General features: G+C 43.0%; 1 protein-coding gene across 1 annotated transcript; it reads right to left on the bottom strand.

Annotated features, from left to right (window-relative positions):
* Positions 1-979: 979 nt before the first annotated feature.
* SETD7 (SET domain containing (lysine methyltransferase) 7) lies at positions 980-18394 on the bottom strand. Its single transcript, XM_009328867.1, has 8 exons — positions 18364-18394; positions 13868-13997; positions 8787-8988; positions 6713-6902; positions 4953-5034; positions 3700-3817; positions 3253-3410; positions 980-2264 (listed from the first exon to the last, which is right to left on the bottom strand). The coding sequence occupies exons 1-8, from the start codon at positions 18392-18394 to the stop codon at positions 2084-2086; spliced, it is 1092 nt and encodes a 363-aa protein (XP_009327142.1). The 3' UTR covers positions 980-2083.
* Between the last annotated feature and the right edge of the window lie 280 nt (positions 18395-18674).

Here is an 18674-nt window from a genome sequence, read left to right as displayed (position 1 = left end):
AAGACATGCATATTTCTTTTTGAGGTTCATTTGCTGAAGTTGTGCTGCCAATTGGCCTTTGACAATTCTCCCTCACCTGTGAGGCTCAGTTCTGTCTCTGCACGCTCAGCTGAGTCCCTGAGCTGTCACCTCTGCCAGCCACCTGCCTTGGACGAGAAGCAGAGCTGTGGCCTGAGTCTCCAGCACAAGGAGATGAGTGGTGTCAAAGCTCACATTCAGATCACTGCTGGAAGAGTGTCAAAAAGCCCTGAGCCTACTTGCCCCCTCCCCTCAGCACACGCACAGAGTAGCTTTTGTGCAAGCTTAAACGGTGAGGTGCTGGAAAAGGTTTGTGATCAGTCACAGGGACTAAACAGAGCCCCAAGTTAGAGAGGTTGTTATTAATAATTCCTACCTTTGTACAGGTACCAAAGCAAGGCTTCTCAGACTGCACAGAACAGCAACCTCATCCTTCCACTTGCAGGTACCAACCCAACGCATTCTCCATGTCTAGCTCCCCAGACAGCGAGGCACCTCCAACCATTCAAGCAACCAACCAAAATGTGTTGCAATAGAAAGGTAGGTCTGATTTCCAAATCCTTTATGTTACATATATACAAACTCTTTTTAAACTACAAACATTGAAAGAAAGCGTTGCAAATGCATTTGAGTTTCTCCTAAGCTGCTAAACCCAAAAGAGAGCATCGGAGTCTCAGAAGGGCTCCAGTATCCAGACCGAGATGATACATTATTTCTCTCTAATACAGCATTAGGCAAGACCAGTACAGTATCTGAAAAAATGCACAACAATTTCCCTACCCCTGAAAAAACCCAGAACAGAGCCCTGCAGATGAATATTCACAAGCCCCCGCTATTGGCTGCAACAAAGCTATGGATCGACTGCTGTTTCTAAATATGAGCGGTGAGTGATGTTTTTACATTCATTGTTTGTCTTTCAAAAACAATCTTTTCACTTTATTTTTTTAATCTTATTTTGATATCTCATACTATATTAATTTACTGTGTCTTAAACCAGTACTACTAAGAGATGGCTACAAGGCTATATTCTTTGTCAACTGAACACATACAAAAGATAGCTCTCCTTAACCAAGTACTACAGCCTGCCCTCAAATACATACACCTCCTTCAAGAGAATTCACGTGAGATGCAAGCATCTCATTGCTAGCATTTTTGCCTCGAGAACTGGCCACTTTAACAGGTGAAACACACAAGCCAACTCATGGACACTAATGCAAGTAATGTGCTTGCCTTCCAGAACGTACTTCTGAAAGTCCTTCGAAAAGTGAATCCGTTTTCTCCTTTCAGAAAATCTTCATGCAAAGAACAGCTTCATTTGCGTGTCATAATCATAAATTAAATAAAATAAGCCAGCCGTAAAGGCTAGATAAATATTAGGTTTGGACATGTTGCTATACTATTTAGAGAGCCACAGAGACCAACACACAGCACTCTCACATACACACACAAGCCTTTCCACTAGTTAGAAAGGATTTTCTCCTGCAAAAGAGGATTTGTAGAAAGAACAGCGTTCAGACAAGAGGAAAGGGGAGTTAAAACCCAGCCTCCTATATGCTAATAAATAAACTGCTCTATTGCAAGATTCAGATCAAAGGTTTAAAAAGGCAAAATTATGCTACTATTAGAGAATATCAAAATATTACTGTTATCATCACAAGTGGCATATATGCAAAATGCAGTTGCACAATAATGCCTAGGCAGATAGAGAGCAACACTAAGTCTGCCGACTAAAAGTGAACGATATACCCATTTTAGTTTTCTGTCTAGTCTTTTGGCATCTTTGCATATGGTGCAAAAGCAGAAGCTACCAAAGAATATCACGTCTCGTATAGAATATTAAATAATTTCTCCAGATAAGACTGGTGCAACACTAGCTAATTTTAAATCTGCTATGAGTAACACAGTCAAACCTAGTTAGTATGCAAGAAACTTATCTCTTAACACAGAATGCAAAGTTATGATGCAACAGCATGAACAATCCCTGGTTGTCCAGTTTTCAGTATAAAGGTAGTGCATAGATCCAAGTTTCTATTTCAGTTTGCTGAACGGAGAAGGAGCTCCCATTTCACTTTTGCTGGGCAGCCTGGAAAGCTTTCAGTTCCAGCTGGTACCACTCCGGTGCTTCTGGCCCGTTTTGCCCAACGGGGTTGTGATCGTATCCGTAAGCCACTGTTAATTCTTCATCCTTCTCCACAGCCCTGATGGTACGGATACACTTGATAGGCCCAAAACGAGGATGAACAAACCTAGACAAAGAACAAACACCTTTGCTAGGCTTAGCTGTCAATTCACAGACTCCGTCAGCCCCTTTTATAATTTCAGAAGTCACTCACGGTTCAGAGTAATATCACATAATCTGATACCAGATGAGGAGATTGCTTTGGGTCGATCTTATGAAGACTTACGTAATAAGGGCAAAACCCGATATATGAAGACACCTTTGCGTAGCTCTATTACTTGTCATTTTTCAACTGTCCTGCCACATTGCTTGTTTGTAATAAACAAATAAAACAAAGTTAACCACTGCCGCATGCCTTGGGCTTGCAGAGGTAAACATCTGCACGACAGGAAGACAGTATAGATTATGAGAGAGTGGCGAGCATGGAAAATTGCTCATCTTGATTTCCTCAGTACAGGTTACCTACCACACAATCATAACATACTTCTGTACATCTTCTCCCAGGGTCCCACAGTAAAGGGAATTGGCTTATTTAGCGAAGGAAAACTATTTTCTACATATATATCTCCACAGGTCTGTTCGTTTATACGTATATACCCTTGAGCATATACGTATACATCAAAAGTTTCCTAGTGCTCTGCACTGACTGCAGAGCAGCAAGATGCTTATTTTTTGAGTTTCAGAAATGACAGCACACTTGACGGTGCTGGTCAAGCATCTGTAGTTCAGCAAATACGGTGCAGTCCTAGCCAAGCTAGGATTCAGAGAGCTGTGTTTATGCATTTTAGAATCAAGAGGCAGCTCCTAAAGTTCACGACAAAATTAACACAGTCGCAAACTTCAAGATACTCCATGGTGTAAGTCCCAAGAGACATCAAGCACCCGCAATGCCAGCCAGTTTCCAACTCGGCCCAGGTGAGCAGGAGCTCCTTCAACGCCCGGACCCCATTACTCCCAGCCCCACCGGCTGCTCCTCATTCAGCTGCCCAGAAACACCCTGTGAGCCCAGACCACCAGGCTACCCCTTCTGCTCCGAAACACAGGACTCTACTTACGGGTCATAGATGCAGTTAGGAGTGAAAGAATGGTTGGCCTTATGCCCCAGCGAGGCACAGTACTTGGCGGCATGGTTGTAGGGCTCTGGCACGTCTATGACTGTTTCGTCATCCAGGGATATTGTATTTCCATTGAGGGCCCAGTCTCTGCTGTCTACCTAGTTTGCAAGGCAAAAATCCAGAGTGTGTGCGGAGGGGTCAATTTTGCCAGCAGTTTGAAAGCAAACATTCAAATATATGCAACTAGAGCTTTTCCTGTGTGTAAGTCATTAAAAAAAAAAAACCACCACTTTTTTTATATATACATAGGTGAACATGCACTTTCTTTCAGTTAAACTCCATCATATTAAATCTTAAGGGTGGGAAGGGAGTGGGTGTAAAATCCTACTATAAGAAGATTTCAGAAGGAGCAATGAAAATTCAGACTGACTTTTTTCTGTCCTTTACCTCCTGGTGTGTAATTCGCACTCCATTGTAAAAGGACATAACTGTACTGGCTTCTGCTGCTATTTTTGAAAATAATCCTTCTCCAGCACTGGAAATGAGAGAGACATCAACATACACCCTACAAGGGGAAAAGGGCATTGAATTAGTGATTGGCTACAGTTTTCATTTTCAAGAAGTATTATCACAACACTACTGGCATACAGACTAATAATACTTCAATATAATAATAAAACTAAAAATAATAACAATTCAAAACCTCCAAATGCAGCTCCTTCTTCCTCTCTTCCATACGTTCTCTCTATTTTGGCAAAATGGAGATTTGGTGGGCAATAGGGGCTGACTTTATCTATTAGTTTGAAAATTTTTTTTTTTTTTTGGAAGTGCCAATCTACTATTACTCCTCAGCGATAGCTTCAACTCGGGAACACTCTCAGTAACATACCAGAATCCCAGAGGTCCCCAGTAAGCTGAGGTTGCTGATGTCCACATGCACAGACAAGCAAGAGTTTTCAAGGTGAAGCGCTAGACCTTCAAGCACTTGATGCAAATTAATGCCAGAATTTTACTAATCCCTTATTTAGATATTTCAGAGCTTCAGAAAAGGACTACAAACCAGGTATCTACAGAGCAAGGCCTCTTAGAAGTCTAGGTAAAAAGTGTAATTGTGGAATAGCCACGGAAGAGATGTCACTGACTGACTACGATGAGACAATGGCTGAGGAACGTGTTTTGACATTACAGGGTTGTCACAAACAGTATCTCACTTTCCTCCAGCTGGATGATTTACTCTTGCCACTTTGCTACATCTGTATGGAGGGGAGGAAACTGTGTACAACGCATGCCATCCAGCAAGACACACTGAATGCAGCACACTGCAACCTGAAGCTAGTTATACATCTAGAAAACAGGGAACAGCGTACATTTTTGCTCAGAATATTGTAGATGTGAGCTATTAGTGGAGTCCAGGACCTGACTGAACATGTCTTTGAAATGCTAAGAAATTATCCTAGTTTAATATCTTAAAAAGTATTGCTGTGTTCTATCCGCCAGAGTGCAATTTTATTGGGCGAATCAGAAAGAAATTCAATCAAGTCAAACGCTGACTGATGTGCAGTAATGGGTTCCATTTCACAAACCCTTACACGCTTTTTTTTTTTATTTTAAATGAGAAAAGGTTTGCAAAATCAGGCCCTAAATATGTAACAGCAAAGAAATATGGACAAATTGAAAGAGGGAAGAAGAAAAAAGCCTACCTCTCTGACTCGTAAGGATCAGGAAGAAGTGCATTTGTAGAAATGCAGGATGAAGTAGATTTGTCAAAACTGTATACTGGGCCTAAAAAAACAGAAATCAACAAAGGAAATAAACTAATTGGCAGTACTGAAAGCATGCAACCCTTAACTTAATCAAGACATTCAAAAATTAAATATTAACGACTGCAAGAAATAAATGTTATGCTTTCAAAAAAGGTATTAAACAGAATGCACCTGTAAAAGGTCTTCAGTGAGATACTGTTTCTTAATTATTTTTCCCCCTCAACATACTAGAGTAGCAGTATTACCACAAAAAGGTGATACGTGTTCTTCAAACTACCATCTTTTAAAGGAGGACTGGACAGTCTTTCAAAACTGACCTTCCCAGAGTCTCTAATTAAAATTAAAAAGTAAAGGAAAATTGAAAAGGATATATTCAATAACACATTAATTACAAAAAATCTGGGACTATTTCATATATGAAATGTTTTCTAGTCCAAATCCTGAAGAGACTTCAGCCAGAAGGTGATGTTCAATAATCACAAAGTGCACTTGCTACAGTCATTTATTTCCTGCCATTAATAAGAAACTCGGTGGTACAGCTCTAATTATATCCTTACATCCCTCTCCAATCAACTGCCAGAGGACTATCTGGGGGATAGGTTAACATGCAGATGGAAATAAGATGGGGGGAAAAAACCCCAAAACAGAACATTACAAAGTTTGATAAAAGCCATTGCCGCTGGTGTCCAAGATGTGTTCTGGCTGAAGGCAGCTTCCTCCAGAGTGTAACTGAATCCTGTTTACAAAGCACAACTGTACCCTCTCAGAAGATAGGTTTTAAGTTAAATTTTTATTTGCTATCACAACTGAGAAATTTAAAATAATAGAAAGTCACATGCATTTGCTTCTCAATGCCTTTTCACTGAATTTTATGTTCTTATTTTGTATCCAGTGAGACAATCTTTGCTGGCGAAACAGTAAACGTGTTAGCATAGTCCCCGTTCATTACTCATGGCCCTGTCCGCAGCTTAACCCGCTCACCTCCAAAACACCACGTACACCTCAGAGCAACAAAACCACTCCAGAACTATAGGCCCAAGCCACCACTGCCCTGGAGAAGGAGCACTGGCTACACGGGTCAAAGGCACCACCCTAACCCTAACCATTTCATAGCCACTTTCTGTCAGCAGGACGAGACAGACTGAAAGGAGCTGGAGAATCAGACTGTTATACAACAACTGAATCTAGTTCACTCCTTCCGACCCCTGTGTCCTCTCAGCCCCGTAACGCAGGTGCCAGAATACTCAGTGCTCACGTTCACTTGCACAAACCCAACTGACAGAGCTACAACCATACCACAGCCCCCCTCTCCACTTTTAGTGATTTTACTAACGAAACAAAGCCTGTAACTGTGCCAGCATTAACGCCGTTAAGCGGGTTTTCATGCTGGCACAGATGGCAATGGTGTGTGCGACAAGCGGGACTGCGCCCATGAGCGCGCGAGAGAAGGGTTATGAAATGCAATTCAGCAGCACCACCGCATGGATCACTTCCCGTTTGTGCCCAGGGCAAAGGAATTGTTCCACGTGCCCTTCTGTCCAACTTTATCATTTAGAAAAAGGGCTTTTCACTGTTAGACTTATTCTCTCATCACAGTCAGCCTTTGGTCTCTCTAACGGGAAACATTATAGAAACTGAGCTGTTTGCAGCGAAGGGCTGGTAGCAAGAATACAAGTTTCTGCGTTAGCTGAACTTACTGCCTGGTACTACTTCAAACTGAGGTTTCCCATCCTCTGCAGATGTCAGAGTTGCCAGTTTTGCTTCTATCATTTCTCCATCTATGAACCTTCCAGAATATGCAGTCTTTCCATCAGGGTACACATAGGCTATTTTCTCTCCAGTCATCTCCCCTTCTTCATTCACTTCTCCTACAAGGCTGCCTCCATCCTGAAAGCACGGGCAAGAAAGAAAAGGCAGAGATTTAGTTATACTTTTCTATCTGCAGTAAATGAAAAAGCTTTTTCCCAACTTTTTAAAGAAGCCATCTAAGCTACAGTAAGTTCAGATGTGAGATCATGAAAATGAGTGAAAACAGACACATGAAGAAGCTGGGTGAAGTCATTCCAGTCAGGGTAAAACTGATAAGAGAAATGAACAGGGTTTTCTATGTTGTTTGAAATAGGCAAAACCCAAGGTCTTTCCTTCCATGTGACACAAATACTGAATTTCAATTGGCAAAATTTTTATGTGAATAGTCTGCAAACCAAGGCCCAAAGCCACACACAAACTTTGTCTGAGTTTTCTTAGTATGATACTGTGCTGGAGGAAAGAAAAAATTAAAACCCTGCCTTGCTCACTGCTAATTCATGGTACATCAAAAGACTTGAGCCTATTAAAAAAAAAAAGAAAAAGATTTGCTGGATGACTGGAGAGTTTCTCTGTCCCCAGCACCCTCCACCATGTTAGGTGGTACTCGACGAGAACAACTGTTTGCTGAAAGCCATCATGAGCAACACTTTTCCTCTCAAAGCATTACACATTTTAGCCCTGGGCTTTGCCATCTGTGATTTGCCTGCAACTCCGGTTAGGTCTATTTACGGAATTGCAGAATGAGATGCATAGATTAGCACAGGTCTAACGACTTCAGGTGTTTATTTCAAAAAGGACAAGGAAACATCTTCAAATAATGCCCTGGAGTAAAAACAGCAGGTGTGATGTGGAAACAGACTGCTTTAGATCAAGATCTCTGCCACTCTATTTCAGAGTGGCACTATTTTGTTCAACTCCAAGGATGAAAGAGCTTCAAACATACCGTAGTAAGGAACAGTGAACCTTAAGTTTGGGTAAAAATTTGTGCACATAGCATCATGCACAGAACCATGCATAAACAATTGCTTCCATGGCAAAGGTTTTTTTTGAAACACCTTGCATCCTTTAGTCTGGCAAGAAGATAATGATAAACAACCTCTAAATACCCACATTTCCAGAAGGTACAGCAACACTTTGTCAGCTGGAAGATGAAACAGAAGACATATCACCTGAAGAGTCAGCTGTGTGTATTTTATACACTAGTACTGAAAAACTGCTACTTGTTTGGCAGTGAACACCAAGCATTTGTTGATTCCAACACACATGCTTAATGGCAACAGTGAAAACCAGTAAATAAAATGAACAGCCAATGTTGAGCATTTGAAATGAATCTGCAACTAAAGTATGTGCAATATGTAGCACAGAAATAGATTGGGTTATGACCAGCAGCTTAATCGCATGCAGATGCTTCCCCCTCCTCAGCACAAGGTAAAGATTGAAAGGTTCAAGTCTAGAGTGTTGTGTAAGGCTGAATAGGAATTAAAATTTTTAAAAAAGTTACATCTGATTTGTTAGGGGAAGCCAGACTTCACAACATACCCTGCAGAAGCGGACAAAGTCTCCCCTCCTAGTTAAATAAGAGCAGCAGGCTGCAATAGCTTGCATGGCTCCCATGCTCCTCACCTGCAGCCAGCACTACGGCGGCAAAATCACCGGCCCAGCCTTCCCAAGGAGATACACGTAAATGCACCGCCAAGGGGCTGGGTTCCCTGCAAGATGAAAATAGCGGAGGCATCTCGCAGCCTTGCTGAATCCTGTCTACTGGGCAAACATTCAACACTGAAAAGGTTTAACCGTGTGTTGGATTATCCAAAATCAGAATGCACAGAACTTCCACCCTCATTTTCGTGCGTTGATTTTTGGATAGCTGGGGTCATGGTGAATATTTGTTTCAGCTGGGGAGAAAAGAAAGATACATAATGATGCTATTCTGCAATAAAGAGAGCAGGTAGTCAGGCTTACCGGGTAATAAATCCAACAAACTCCATGTCGAATGTTGTCTTTGTACTGCCCTTTGAATATCAGCCGCCCGTCACTGTCATACTCCTGGGCTGGTCCATTCAGCTCTCCATCCACGTATGTGCCATGAAGGACCACTCCATCTTCGTAAGTGTAGATTCCCTGGCCTTGCAGGGCGTCATCAACATAGTACCCTTCCAGGGTGCTGGTAAAGAGAGAAGGAAAACAGCACTGGAAGACTGTTCACCTCTCTAAGAGGTGAACCCAAAGCCTCGACACGAGGCACAGCACAACCCTGCTCATCATTCTACCTATTACTGGTACAGAGAGGCTGAGGGGAAACCTTCAAGAAAGTCAGGTCCTAGGAGGAGGTAACTGTTGACGCCTGGTTTGTTATTGCCGAGTACCCTACAACCCTCCCCGAAACGCATACCACCACAGCAACAATCATAGCTTTTCTTCATTTTCTCGGTGGCCTTTCCGAGAGCCCAGGCTGACCCGGGGCAGAGCTTTGCACAGGCGGACCGAAAGGTATGCTGAAAGGCTCGGCAATGGCTGCTGGGGCTCTCTCGCTGGGACACCGCTTCCAGCCTCTCTCCTCCGTGCCCCACCAGGCATCACTATCCCCCATGTCTGAAACTCTGATGTGTTTCCTAGTTTCAACCAAATTTGAGGGGAACAAAGGGAAGGGGAGCGTGAAGGTAAACCTGACTTCTCTGGAAAGCCAAGATGAAAAACAGAAACTTTTTTTCTATGGACCTCCAAAGGCAGAGAACAACTTACGCTGTCCTTTCACCAGGGTGCGCTGCATGGGCATTATTCATCTAAGTTACATTGCTGAGCTTTTTTTATAGGCTGGGGGAGCAAATTAAAGCAGAGAATGGACGCTCATGGTCAAAGAAGAAATTATTGCTCAAGCAGGCTACTCTCACGTTTGGATTTTCTACCTCCGACGTTTGGATCTTTACCGACATCCCTCTGGCGAGATGAAATTGAACTGCCATACAGGTGGACCGCAAAAGGGCACAAACTGCAACCTGCTACCAGTTCAGCGTTAGCTCCCTAGCGGTACACTTTGCAGCAATCTGTACCGGATTTGCTAAAAGCACTGACATTTTTCATGTATTTCTATTAAAATGGAACACAGCCTGTCAAACAGAACTAGTGCTGCACTTGGATTTGAACAAAGAAACATTTCACTTCAGTTTTGTCTTGCAAATCCTTTAGAAGGGTTGCAATAATATCTTGCAATCTGCTTCGCTTCCTTTCTTAAAAAAAAGGCTGCTGAGAGAAACTACAAAGAATGAAAGCGTTAACTGTAAAAAAGGATCTACTCACTTACTTCTTTCTCAGTTTAGAACTAGCATAACGAAATAGAAACTGTTTAGCTTTTACTCCAGCATATTTAGCTAACAGCCAGCTGCAGTACACATGCTTTCACTGTGTAATTCTTTTTCTGATGCAGACATCTAAGGTATAAGCCCAAACAGCGTCTGGGAGCACATGACTCTACATGTTCTACAAAACTTTACAAAATAGATTTTCAAGAGTCACGGAAGGAATGTTTTCTCAGAATTAACTTTCTGGTTTCTAAAGCTTCACTCTCCGTTTTTACATAATTTTGGCAAGCTGGCTGAGGTTTCCATGGAAAATACACTACAGTAAAAGCCTCAATGCAAACCAGATGCAGAGCAGGAAGGGGCAGGAAAGCCGTTTTACTTTTCAGTCGGATGAATTTCTTGATCCAGGTTACTATAGAGCTGCACAGCCAGCTACGGCACCACAGCACAGGGAAGGAGCAGAGCACATGAGGGAACCACCAGAAATCTGTCCACTTACTCGACTATAAATGACACCACTTTCTCCTCTAGTTTATCACAGATCACCAGATTTGAATTTCATTGTAGCTGACAACACACACAGAGTCCACATGTAGGACTACTCTTTAAAAGAAGCAGCCACCCCCAGTTTATGTAATGAAACAGACCAAAAAACCTTCTTGTTACCTTTAATCATATTAGTTGAAGTTAACAAGTTGCTAAATTACAATGGTGCTTCAGCACTGGAAAAAAATATCTTTTCTTTTACTGTAACTCAAATCTCTAGGTTCTCTTTCATTGTATTAAGCTCCAAACAATGTCCAAAAGATCCATCTCTTTCTATTCTCATATCATCTAAGGAAATCCAAAGAAAGATACCTAAAGAAAGAATTCCATGTCTTTCAACCTTGCCTAAAAAGTCAGGTTCTCTAAAACTTTTATACTTTCCACAGTTTTCAAGTTATTTTCCACCCCTCTTCCCCCCTGCTCTCTCTCTCTTTTTAAGCTCTCAAAGTATGGTGTCTGCAGCCAGACACGATACTTGCAACTAAGACCTGACGAGCACAAGGAGGAATAAATAGCTTCTGTCTTGCATAAACAAAATCTTGTTAATACAAACCCTGAGCTAGCCTATATTTCTCCGGTTTGCTTCTCAGATTATCATATTTGTGATACTGTAAAGTTTTACTAAAGTCAAGATTTATCAGAGGTACTGTCTTCCCATTATCCACCAGGCCTAGAGGGGATCTAGGATATCCGCTACCTAAAAAAGAAACCAGTGATAAGAGTTGGGCAGGGGGGGAATACTTACCGCAACAGCCTTCCAGGTATTAAGTTACATGGACAGACCCTGATGCACTCATCCCTCACTCCCTCATCTCCCACCTCTCTCTCTATATGGGAACATTGAAGACTGTTTCTTAAAAATAATACCGTTCTCTACTGCGTTCTGGGAGATGTCTGTTTACAGGAGTTTCTAGTTAAGGGAAAACAGCAGCTGCAGCTCTGTGCCAAACACGGCTCTCCTGCTCGCAGTTATTGCGCAAAGTGTTTTGCGAGTGCGCTCCAGCAAGCGTTAGCACCAATGAAAGCTCAAGCACACGATCCAAAACAGGGAGTACGCCAGAGGTGAAACTTCTCTCTCTCTGAAAGAATATGTTGGGTTTTGTTGCATTTTTGAAGGGGGAGGAAAAAACAACTGACATTTCATTCCAGGTTTCCACTCCCTTAAATAATCAACAGGAAGGGGGCAGCTATTCCAGTAAAGTGAAAAGTTTCCACAGAGGCAAACAGGGCAGCCAGTCCTATTTCCCAACACTCAAAAAATGAGAACGCTTACACTGCTGCCAGTCCAGTGTCCGACAGGACTCAACTACTCCCGAACAACAGACCTACAGCAGTTCAGCTGTCAGCCTTTACCAGCAGCCTGTGAGGGAAACATACCCGGGAAGGCTGAAACCAGCTACCTTACTGCACTGAAGCACCCAATACTGCAAGGGGAGAGGTGTTTTGAGAAATTGTGGGGGTTCGTTTCTCTTCTTCATAAACACTCGGCCCTGCCCATGGCGCAGTTAATGGAAACAGCACATCCCGTTTTATGCCAGGTCATTCTTTCTGCAACGCCTCATGGCACCTGGACCATCCCCTTCAGAGAGCAACTTACTCTTGCTAGCTGGGCGTAGCTAGGTAAACTGCAACACCTTTAGTAACTAGTCACTGCTCAGTTAAGGCTGCTTTAGCTAAATTAAAATAAGCTTAGGGCAGTTTATAAAAATACCTCATTTTCCAAAACCACATTACAGACTATTTTTGTGTATTTTAATTCTACTAGTTCCCGAAGTCATACAGTAGCAAACTGTTCCATTTTTTTAAGGGTTATGAAAATTAAAAAAAAAAAAAAAAGGAAAAAAAAAGAAGAGTTGGCAACACTGAAGCGGTACAGAAAAGGCTCAGCAGCAGCCCAAGTTTTCCCACAGAGCACTGCCTGTACCCTGGATTACTTGGAGGAGCAGTCCTACAAACAAAATAGTGGGTCAGTTTCTCTGACTGTACAATCAGCAACTGCTCTGCTGAGATCATCAACAAGCACAGAAGCATTATGTACATGTGTCCATAGAGACGCTGCCTGCCAACTTAAAAAAAAGGCTATTTTAGAGAGGTCAGCTGCTGGGCAGTACTGATTTTCAGTTACTCATACAAGATTTAATAAGCCCATTACCAACAACAGTGGGGATTTTTCTTCATCCAAGCTTGGAGGCCTGATCAGTTTCTGGGTAACTGAATAAATATATTATCTTTCTCATGAAAAAACCCCACAATCCCTAGTATGAAGCAATTGCAAAGGCAAGTACAGACAAGGAGCTGACTCACTGAGACAGCACAATACCTCCGCTCCTGCTCAGAAGTTTGCTGAGCAGGAGGAGAGTAGACCCGGCACGACTGTCAGTTTAACGGCTGCTATTCATAGTGCCACCGACAGCTGCAAAACCATGAAGAATCGTGTCATTTTATACATCTGGTGCTCCTTTGGAGGAAGTTCTGAGCAACTGCAGAGAGAAATGCTGCAGTTGGGGGAAGACGTACAAGGTGTTCATAATGAAGACCTGAGAAGAGAACACATGCATAGGCACAGACTAGCCCAATTTCACTGTCACAATTCCTAGTGAAGAGAGGGGAAATTATAGGGTCTTTTGTGAAAATAAATCAGGCCACAAGCAACTTGCAGAGGATTAGGAAGAGTTGGGAACAAAGCCATATTTAACTCGGTCCTTTAACCACTAAACAATTTCCAATACCAAGCAGAGGGTAAGCCTCTCTGTCAAGGTCCTACGTCTGTACGTGAGGTCTGGCACAAGGAGCTCCCAGTTCAGCTGCAGTCTCTGTACAGGGCTAAAAGACAAAGAATTCCACCTGCAGTTACGGACTTGAACTTTGTAGTCCAAGTCGTTGCCAGCATGGTTTCCAACAGCTCTGACCATCCCCCAGTTCTTATGGTCTCTAACTAGTTCATAACTTTACAGTGCTAAAAGAGCTCACACCGCTGCATTCTCCCACCAGGAAACAACTCCAGGCATCACGTTACTCACAAAGCCCCCAAGCCCACAAAGGTATGGCTACAGCAGCAGTAGAGAAAACTTTCCAGCTACAGTTTTTAATAAGAAAGCTTATCCAGAAACTCAGCAGCATACAAAACTAATCTACATTGACTGTATCACTGCAAGCAGGAGGCAGAATACAGAAGAAAATTGAAGAGTCAGTGTCTACCTTCCATCAAAAAAGAAGAACTTGCCGCGGCCATTCTTTTCTCCATGCACAAAGTTTCCCTCAAATCTGTCTGTCGATGAATAGGTGACTGTACAGAATCCATGTGGCAACCCATCATCGTCTAGATGCCCTGAAATAAAAGCCAGACAAAGAGCAAAAGAACACATTAAACATTATATAAAATTGCAAACCTGTTCTGATTATGAGGACACTTGAAATGCAGTAGCTGCCTAGTATAAAACAGTAATCCGCATCAAAACATTTCTGTCGGGAACAGTGATCAGAGATTCAGTACAACTGAAGTCTGTACTTGTGTAACACACTTCGCTTAAAAAATAAAGAGTCAGGATAAAAGAAAAGGGACGAGAGACAGGAGAGAGAAGAATAAGCAAAAAGACATGTTTCTAAAAGAAACAAGGTTCATACTATTCTAACTTGTGTTAATATACGTCTTCAAAAATATTATAATTCTTTGTCTAAAATATGTATTTCCTGGTGAGAACAGAATAGATTTAGACTTCAACCCACTGAGTAAGAAAAGGTTTGTTTTCTTCTTTTGATAAATACATGTCTTACAACAACCTGGGTGTGCCACCTCGTAGCTATATCCACAGGAATTTAAAGAAATAAAAGCATGTAATATCTATAATACTATGCCCTTGCAATATGTCAGTCAGCTTGCTATTTCATATTTTAAATGCTGCTCTCCAGCGCCTTTCTGATGTGTTCATATTACATCCCCCCCATCCCGTTCCCTTTCCTAGCCATATTAGTTTTCCCCATTACAGCTGTTGCACGTGGGGAAAGCGGAGGGGCAACACACTTGGGTCCTCATCTGCATGGGTCTGTATTTTACAGAATACAACTGGCCAACTCTGATTAAGTTAAAGCATAATAAGGCTCCTATTGCATCTCTATCCGCCTCTCAAAGCCAAAAGAAAATGGAAGAAGAGTGTTTTAAACAATTGCTATTGTCTGGTTTACCCGTGTGAACTTGGGAGTCCTTAGCACTGCGTTAGCAGAACATCGCTCCAACTGAGGAATGAAGATGCTCAAGCTCAGCAGGGCTGCTTTCAGCACAGGGATACACCAGGTGCGGGTGTAACAAGGTCCCATCGTGACATTCTAGCAGGTATAAATTTTGCATGAAAACTGACAAATAAATAAAAGCTAGCATATATTTATGTTCTTCCATGTTTCTAAGTAAAAACTGACCTCTGATCCCCCGAGTCTCCTGGCGAGGCATACAAAGCCTATTAGAGATGAGAGACAGCACACGCATCCACTTCTACAGGCTTTGGGTCAAGCTCTTACCTGACCAAATTTGCCCTAAACTGAAAAGGTTCAACACACATATGGAAAGGCAGAAACAATCTCCAGTGTGAGGGGGAGCGACTACAGCCCAGGCTGATGCAGGCTACAAGAGGCACTTCAGTATTACCAAACCTCGAGTCCTATGCCCAGAGAGAAAACAAGCTGTGCAGACAGCAGTGCAAAAAGCCAGCCACCCACGTGGCTTCAGAAGTCCATCTTCCATCTATTCATGCCCCGACTGCAACAGGTCCACAGGGTTCTGCAGAGACAAGGGTACCCAGAGGACACACACGCATGCCCACGTGTTCTTCTCACATCACCGTAAGCTACTGCTTCCTTGGGATGCTTCACAGCCCCTCAGGGACATCACAGACAGGGCATGGCAAGGATGCAGGGCAGCATCTGGTTAAGAAGTCCTCTCCTATGAGGCACGTGACTGCCCTAGCCTTTTAATACCAGAATGATTGACAAGAGAATGACACACAGCACAGGATACTTTGTCAGGATATATTTCCAAACTTTTGCCTATCTCAAAGTAAAATTTCATTAAAAAAAGGGGAAAAAAAAAAGAAGAGAGACAAAGATAGAGGAAGGAAAAAAAAAAGAGCTAAGTGAATGTTCTGCAAAGTAACCAAGAAAGGCGGTGCAGGTTTATTACCCATCTCCTGCACTTGTTACATTGAGTATAGAAATGCACCCAGAAAGAACAGGAGAAAATAACGGTGAGGTATCTGAACTCGTCCAAGAGCCAAGATTCCCTCCTTCACCCTTCCCATGTGTGCTCCCCAAAGTTTCTCTCGCACCTGCTCTGGCACTTGCCGAGCACCCTCTGCAAGTAGTACAAGTCACTAAGTTGGCAGAAAATTCTTCCCTTCGTTGTTTTGTTGCTGGTTCTGGAGGCTGACCCCGCACCCCACTGCCCCAGCAGAGCTGGGTGGCTGGGAGCCGACCTGCCCCTCTCGGGGGTAGCAACCCCCCTTGCTTCCAGCTCAGCCACCTCACAAAACATCACTGCGCTCTTAATTCAAGTTCCCAGTCCAAGCTAGACTGTTAAAAGTTTAGAAAGTTAATAAAACCAATCAGACACCGCTTACTGTCCAAGCTGAAAGAAGTAACGGAGTAAAAAGAGAGAGCAAAAGGGGGGGGCGGGGGGCTACATCACTAAAGGATTTTAATAACTTTGAAGAGGAACCCTTTAAAACAGAAAGGGCAGCATGCTGCTCTTTCCAAACAGAGGAAAGGCTTTTTTACCTCCCATTCAGTCGGGACACCCCTTTTTGTAGAAGGGAAAAGTTTTAGCAGTTACATCAATTTAACTAAAAGGTCAGTGCAATTTCTGATGTGAACACCTCTTCTAGAACAAAAACAACTATGTCAACATTAATGGTTTTAATTAAAGGCTTCAGTTTCATCAACATGGGAAGGGGATATACTGGTATAAGTTAACAAATCCTAAACAATACAGTACCAGTTTTCCCCTCACCATAGGAGCAAAACTTTTATAAAACACTTGAATTAAAATAATATACTGACAGTATTGGTACATTATACTATTTAAAAAAAAAAAAAAAAACAACCAACTTGCAACTTTGTTTTCTGTGACTATTCAGTTTTGTCAAGATTTTGCTGGAATGCAAAGCCCAACACAAAAGCTGCCATGCTTAGACAGAGCACACGTCAGGACTTTTGCACGGTAGGATGCAGACTAGCCCAGAGATTTAAATGGTCAGCTTTGATCTGATAGCCTCTATACAGAGTCTTAATCTCAGCCATACTACAAAGAATCCGATTCTTCTAATATGCTAGAGATTTTCCCCTATTGAAAAAAAAAAAACCATCCCCCACCCCAAAAAAACAAGAGACATTCAGTCTCTCTTAGTCAAGAGGGGGAAAAAAAAGCAATTTCAAGTTTAATTACATAGATGCAACTTCTCCTACATGGCTGAGGCCTTAGGCTCTAATTCTGTTTCAGATGAAGTCAATGGAAAAAGTCCTCATTATTTCCATGGGAGCAAAGCAGAGTGTTCCACTTCCCTTTCTCGCCTCTCTCCTCCATTTGGGAAAACAAACCCCAAATGCCTAAACTTACTTTTAAGTTATTGTAAAACCTCACTTTTGTTACTTCTTTAAGGGTCTCTCAAGATCTCCTCTTAAGCTCAGACCATGAACTTTTCAAGAGAAGGAATTACACTAATAGGGGCTAGTTCACAACGCAGCGTGATGGGGCCACCGACCAAAAACCCTGATGTATACAAACCAAAGATAAAAGCCCTTTACTGTCAGTATTACTATTACTTAATAGAAGACATACAGTGTGCATCATCAATAAAAAATTCTGGTCACAAAGATGCCAGATGGGTGTTTTAGGAATAACAACAATAAACCACCACCCCCCCAAAAAAAAAAAAAAGATGTGCTGGTTTCTGTCATATTTCTAACTTCCCTTGGGTAAGTACAAAAACACCCAGCCAGCCTACTCTCCCCCAAACAGCACCCTGCTTCTGTGTCACTCGGAAAAACACGTACTTCCATATACACTGCTGAATAACAGATGCTTTAAAAACTCATTTCCTTAGCCCACAGAAACACTAAGCAAATCCACGATACGGCAGAACGCTTTACCTGTGATACGAGGATCTAAACTATGACCCTCTGCCCAAGACAGAATTGCAATCCACAGATTTGAGGAGCAGGGAGGAAAGGGAGGGGAAAAGACACATCTATCGGGGCACAGGGCACGCCTCATCCATAGCGCCCTGCGTTTGAAGACTCTCACTCCGCTCACAACCATGTTTTACACAAAGCAGCTGCTCTTTGGCTCCGTTGCCACATACCTAGGCGATAAATCCAGATCCTAGCAGCAGCTGCTTAGCTCGCATCTGTTGTTAAACTAAGCTGCCGTGCTCGATGTCTTCTTTGGAGAAATGTGCTTTGAGGCCTAATCCTCCTGCCACAAGATACAAACAGCCCACCACCGAAAGGTGAGAATTACTGGCATCTTGTCACAGGCAGCTCCTCACTTCGCGTCCCTAATCCCAACAGCTGAAAACCCAGGATTGCTCCTCCGGCAGGACTGTGCCCTGCGAGGAAGCTTTGGGGAGCAGGCGCTTTCACCTACAGCCGGCACGCTTTGTTCGAGAGCCGCACGAGGCAAACCCGTACCGCGCTCCTAGATGCCTCACCGGATGACAGCATGGTGTTGTTGAGTTGCATCGCCGCGTGCCGAGGTTTCCATTAGCAATGCCTTCCAGAAGCGTACACCTCTGTTTTAAAACTCTTAAAGGGCGAGTTCTCCACTCATAAAAGGCTCGCACAAAAGGGGCGCGATGTGCCTTCCCGCCCCAACACGGGTGACCCGACTCCAGCTCCGCCGCCCGTGTACACGACCACGGCTACTTCCTCCAGCCGCCGCTGCCTTCTCCCTCTCCCACTTACACTAACGTAACCGCAGCCTCCGAGAGCGACCGCCTCTCGCTTCCAGCGTCCCCACCGG

This window comes from Pygoscelis adeliae, unplaced genomic scaffold (assembly GCF_000699105.1).
Source record: "Pygoscelis adeliae isolate BGI_AS28 unplaced genomic scaffold, ASM69910v1 Scaffold66, whole genome shotgun sequence".
NCBI classification, from domain to species: Eukaryota; Metazoa; Chordata; class Aves; order Sphenisciformes; family Spheniscidae; genus Pygoscelis; species Pygoscelis adeliae.
This window is presented reverse-complemented; position numbering and strand designations above follow the sequence as displayed.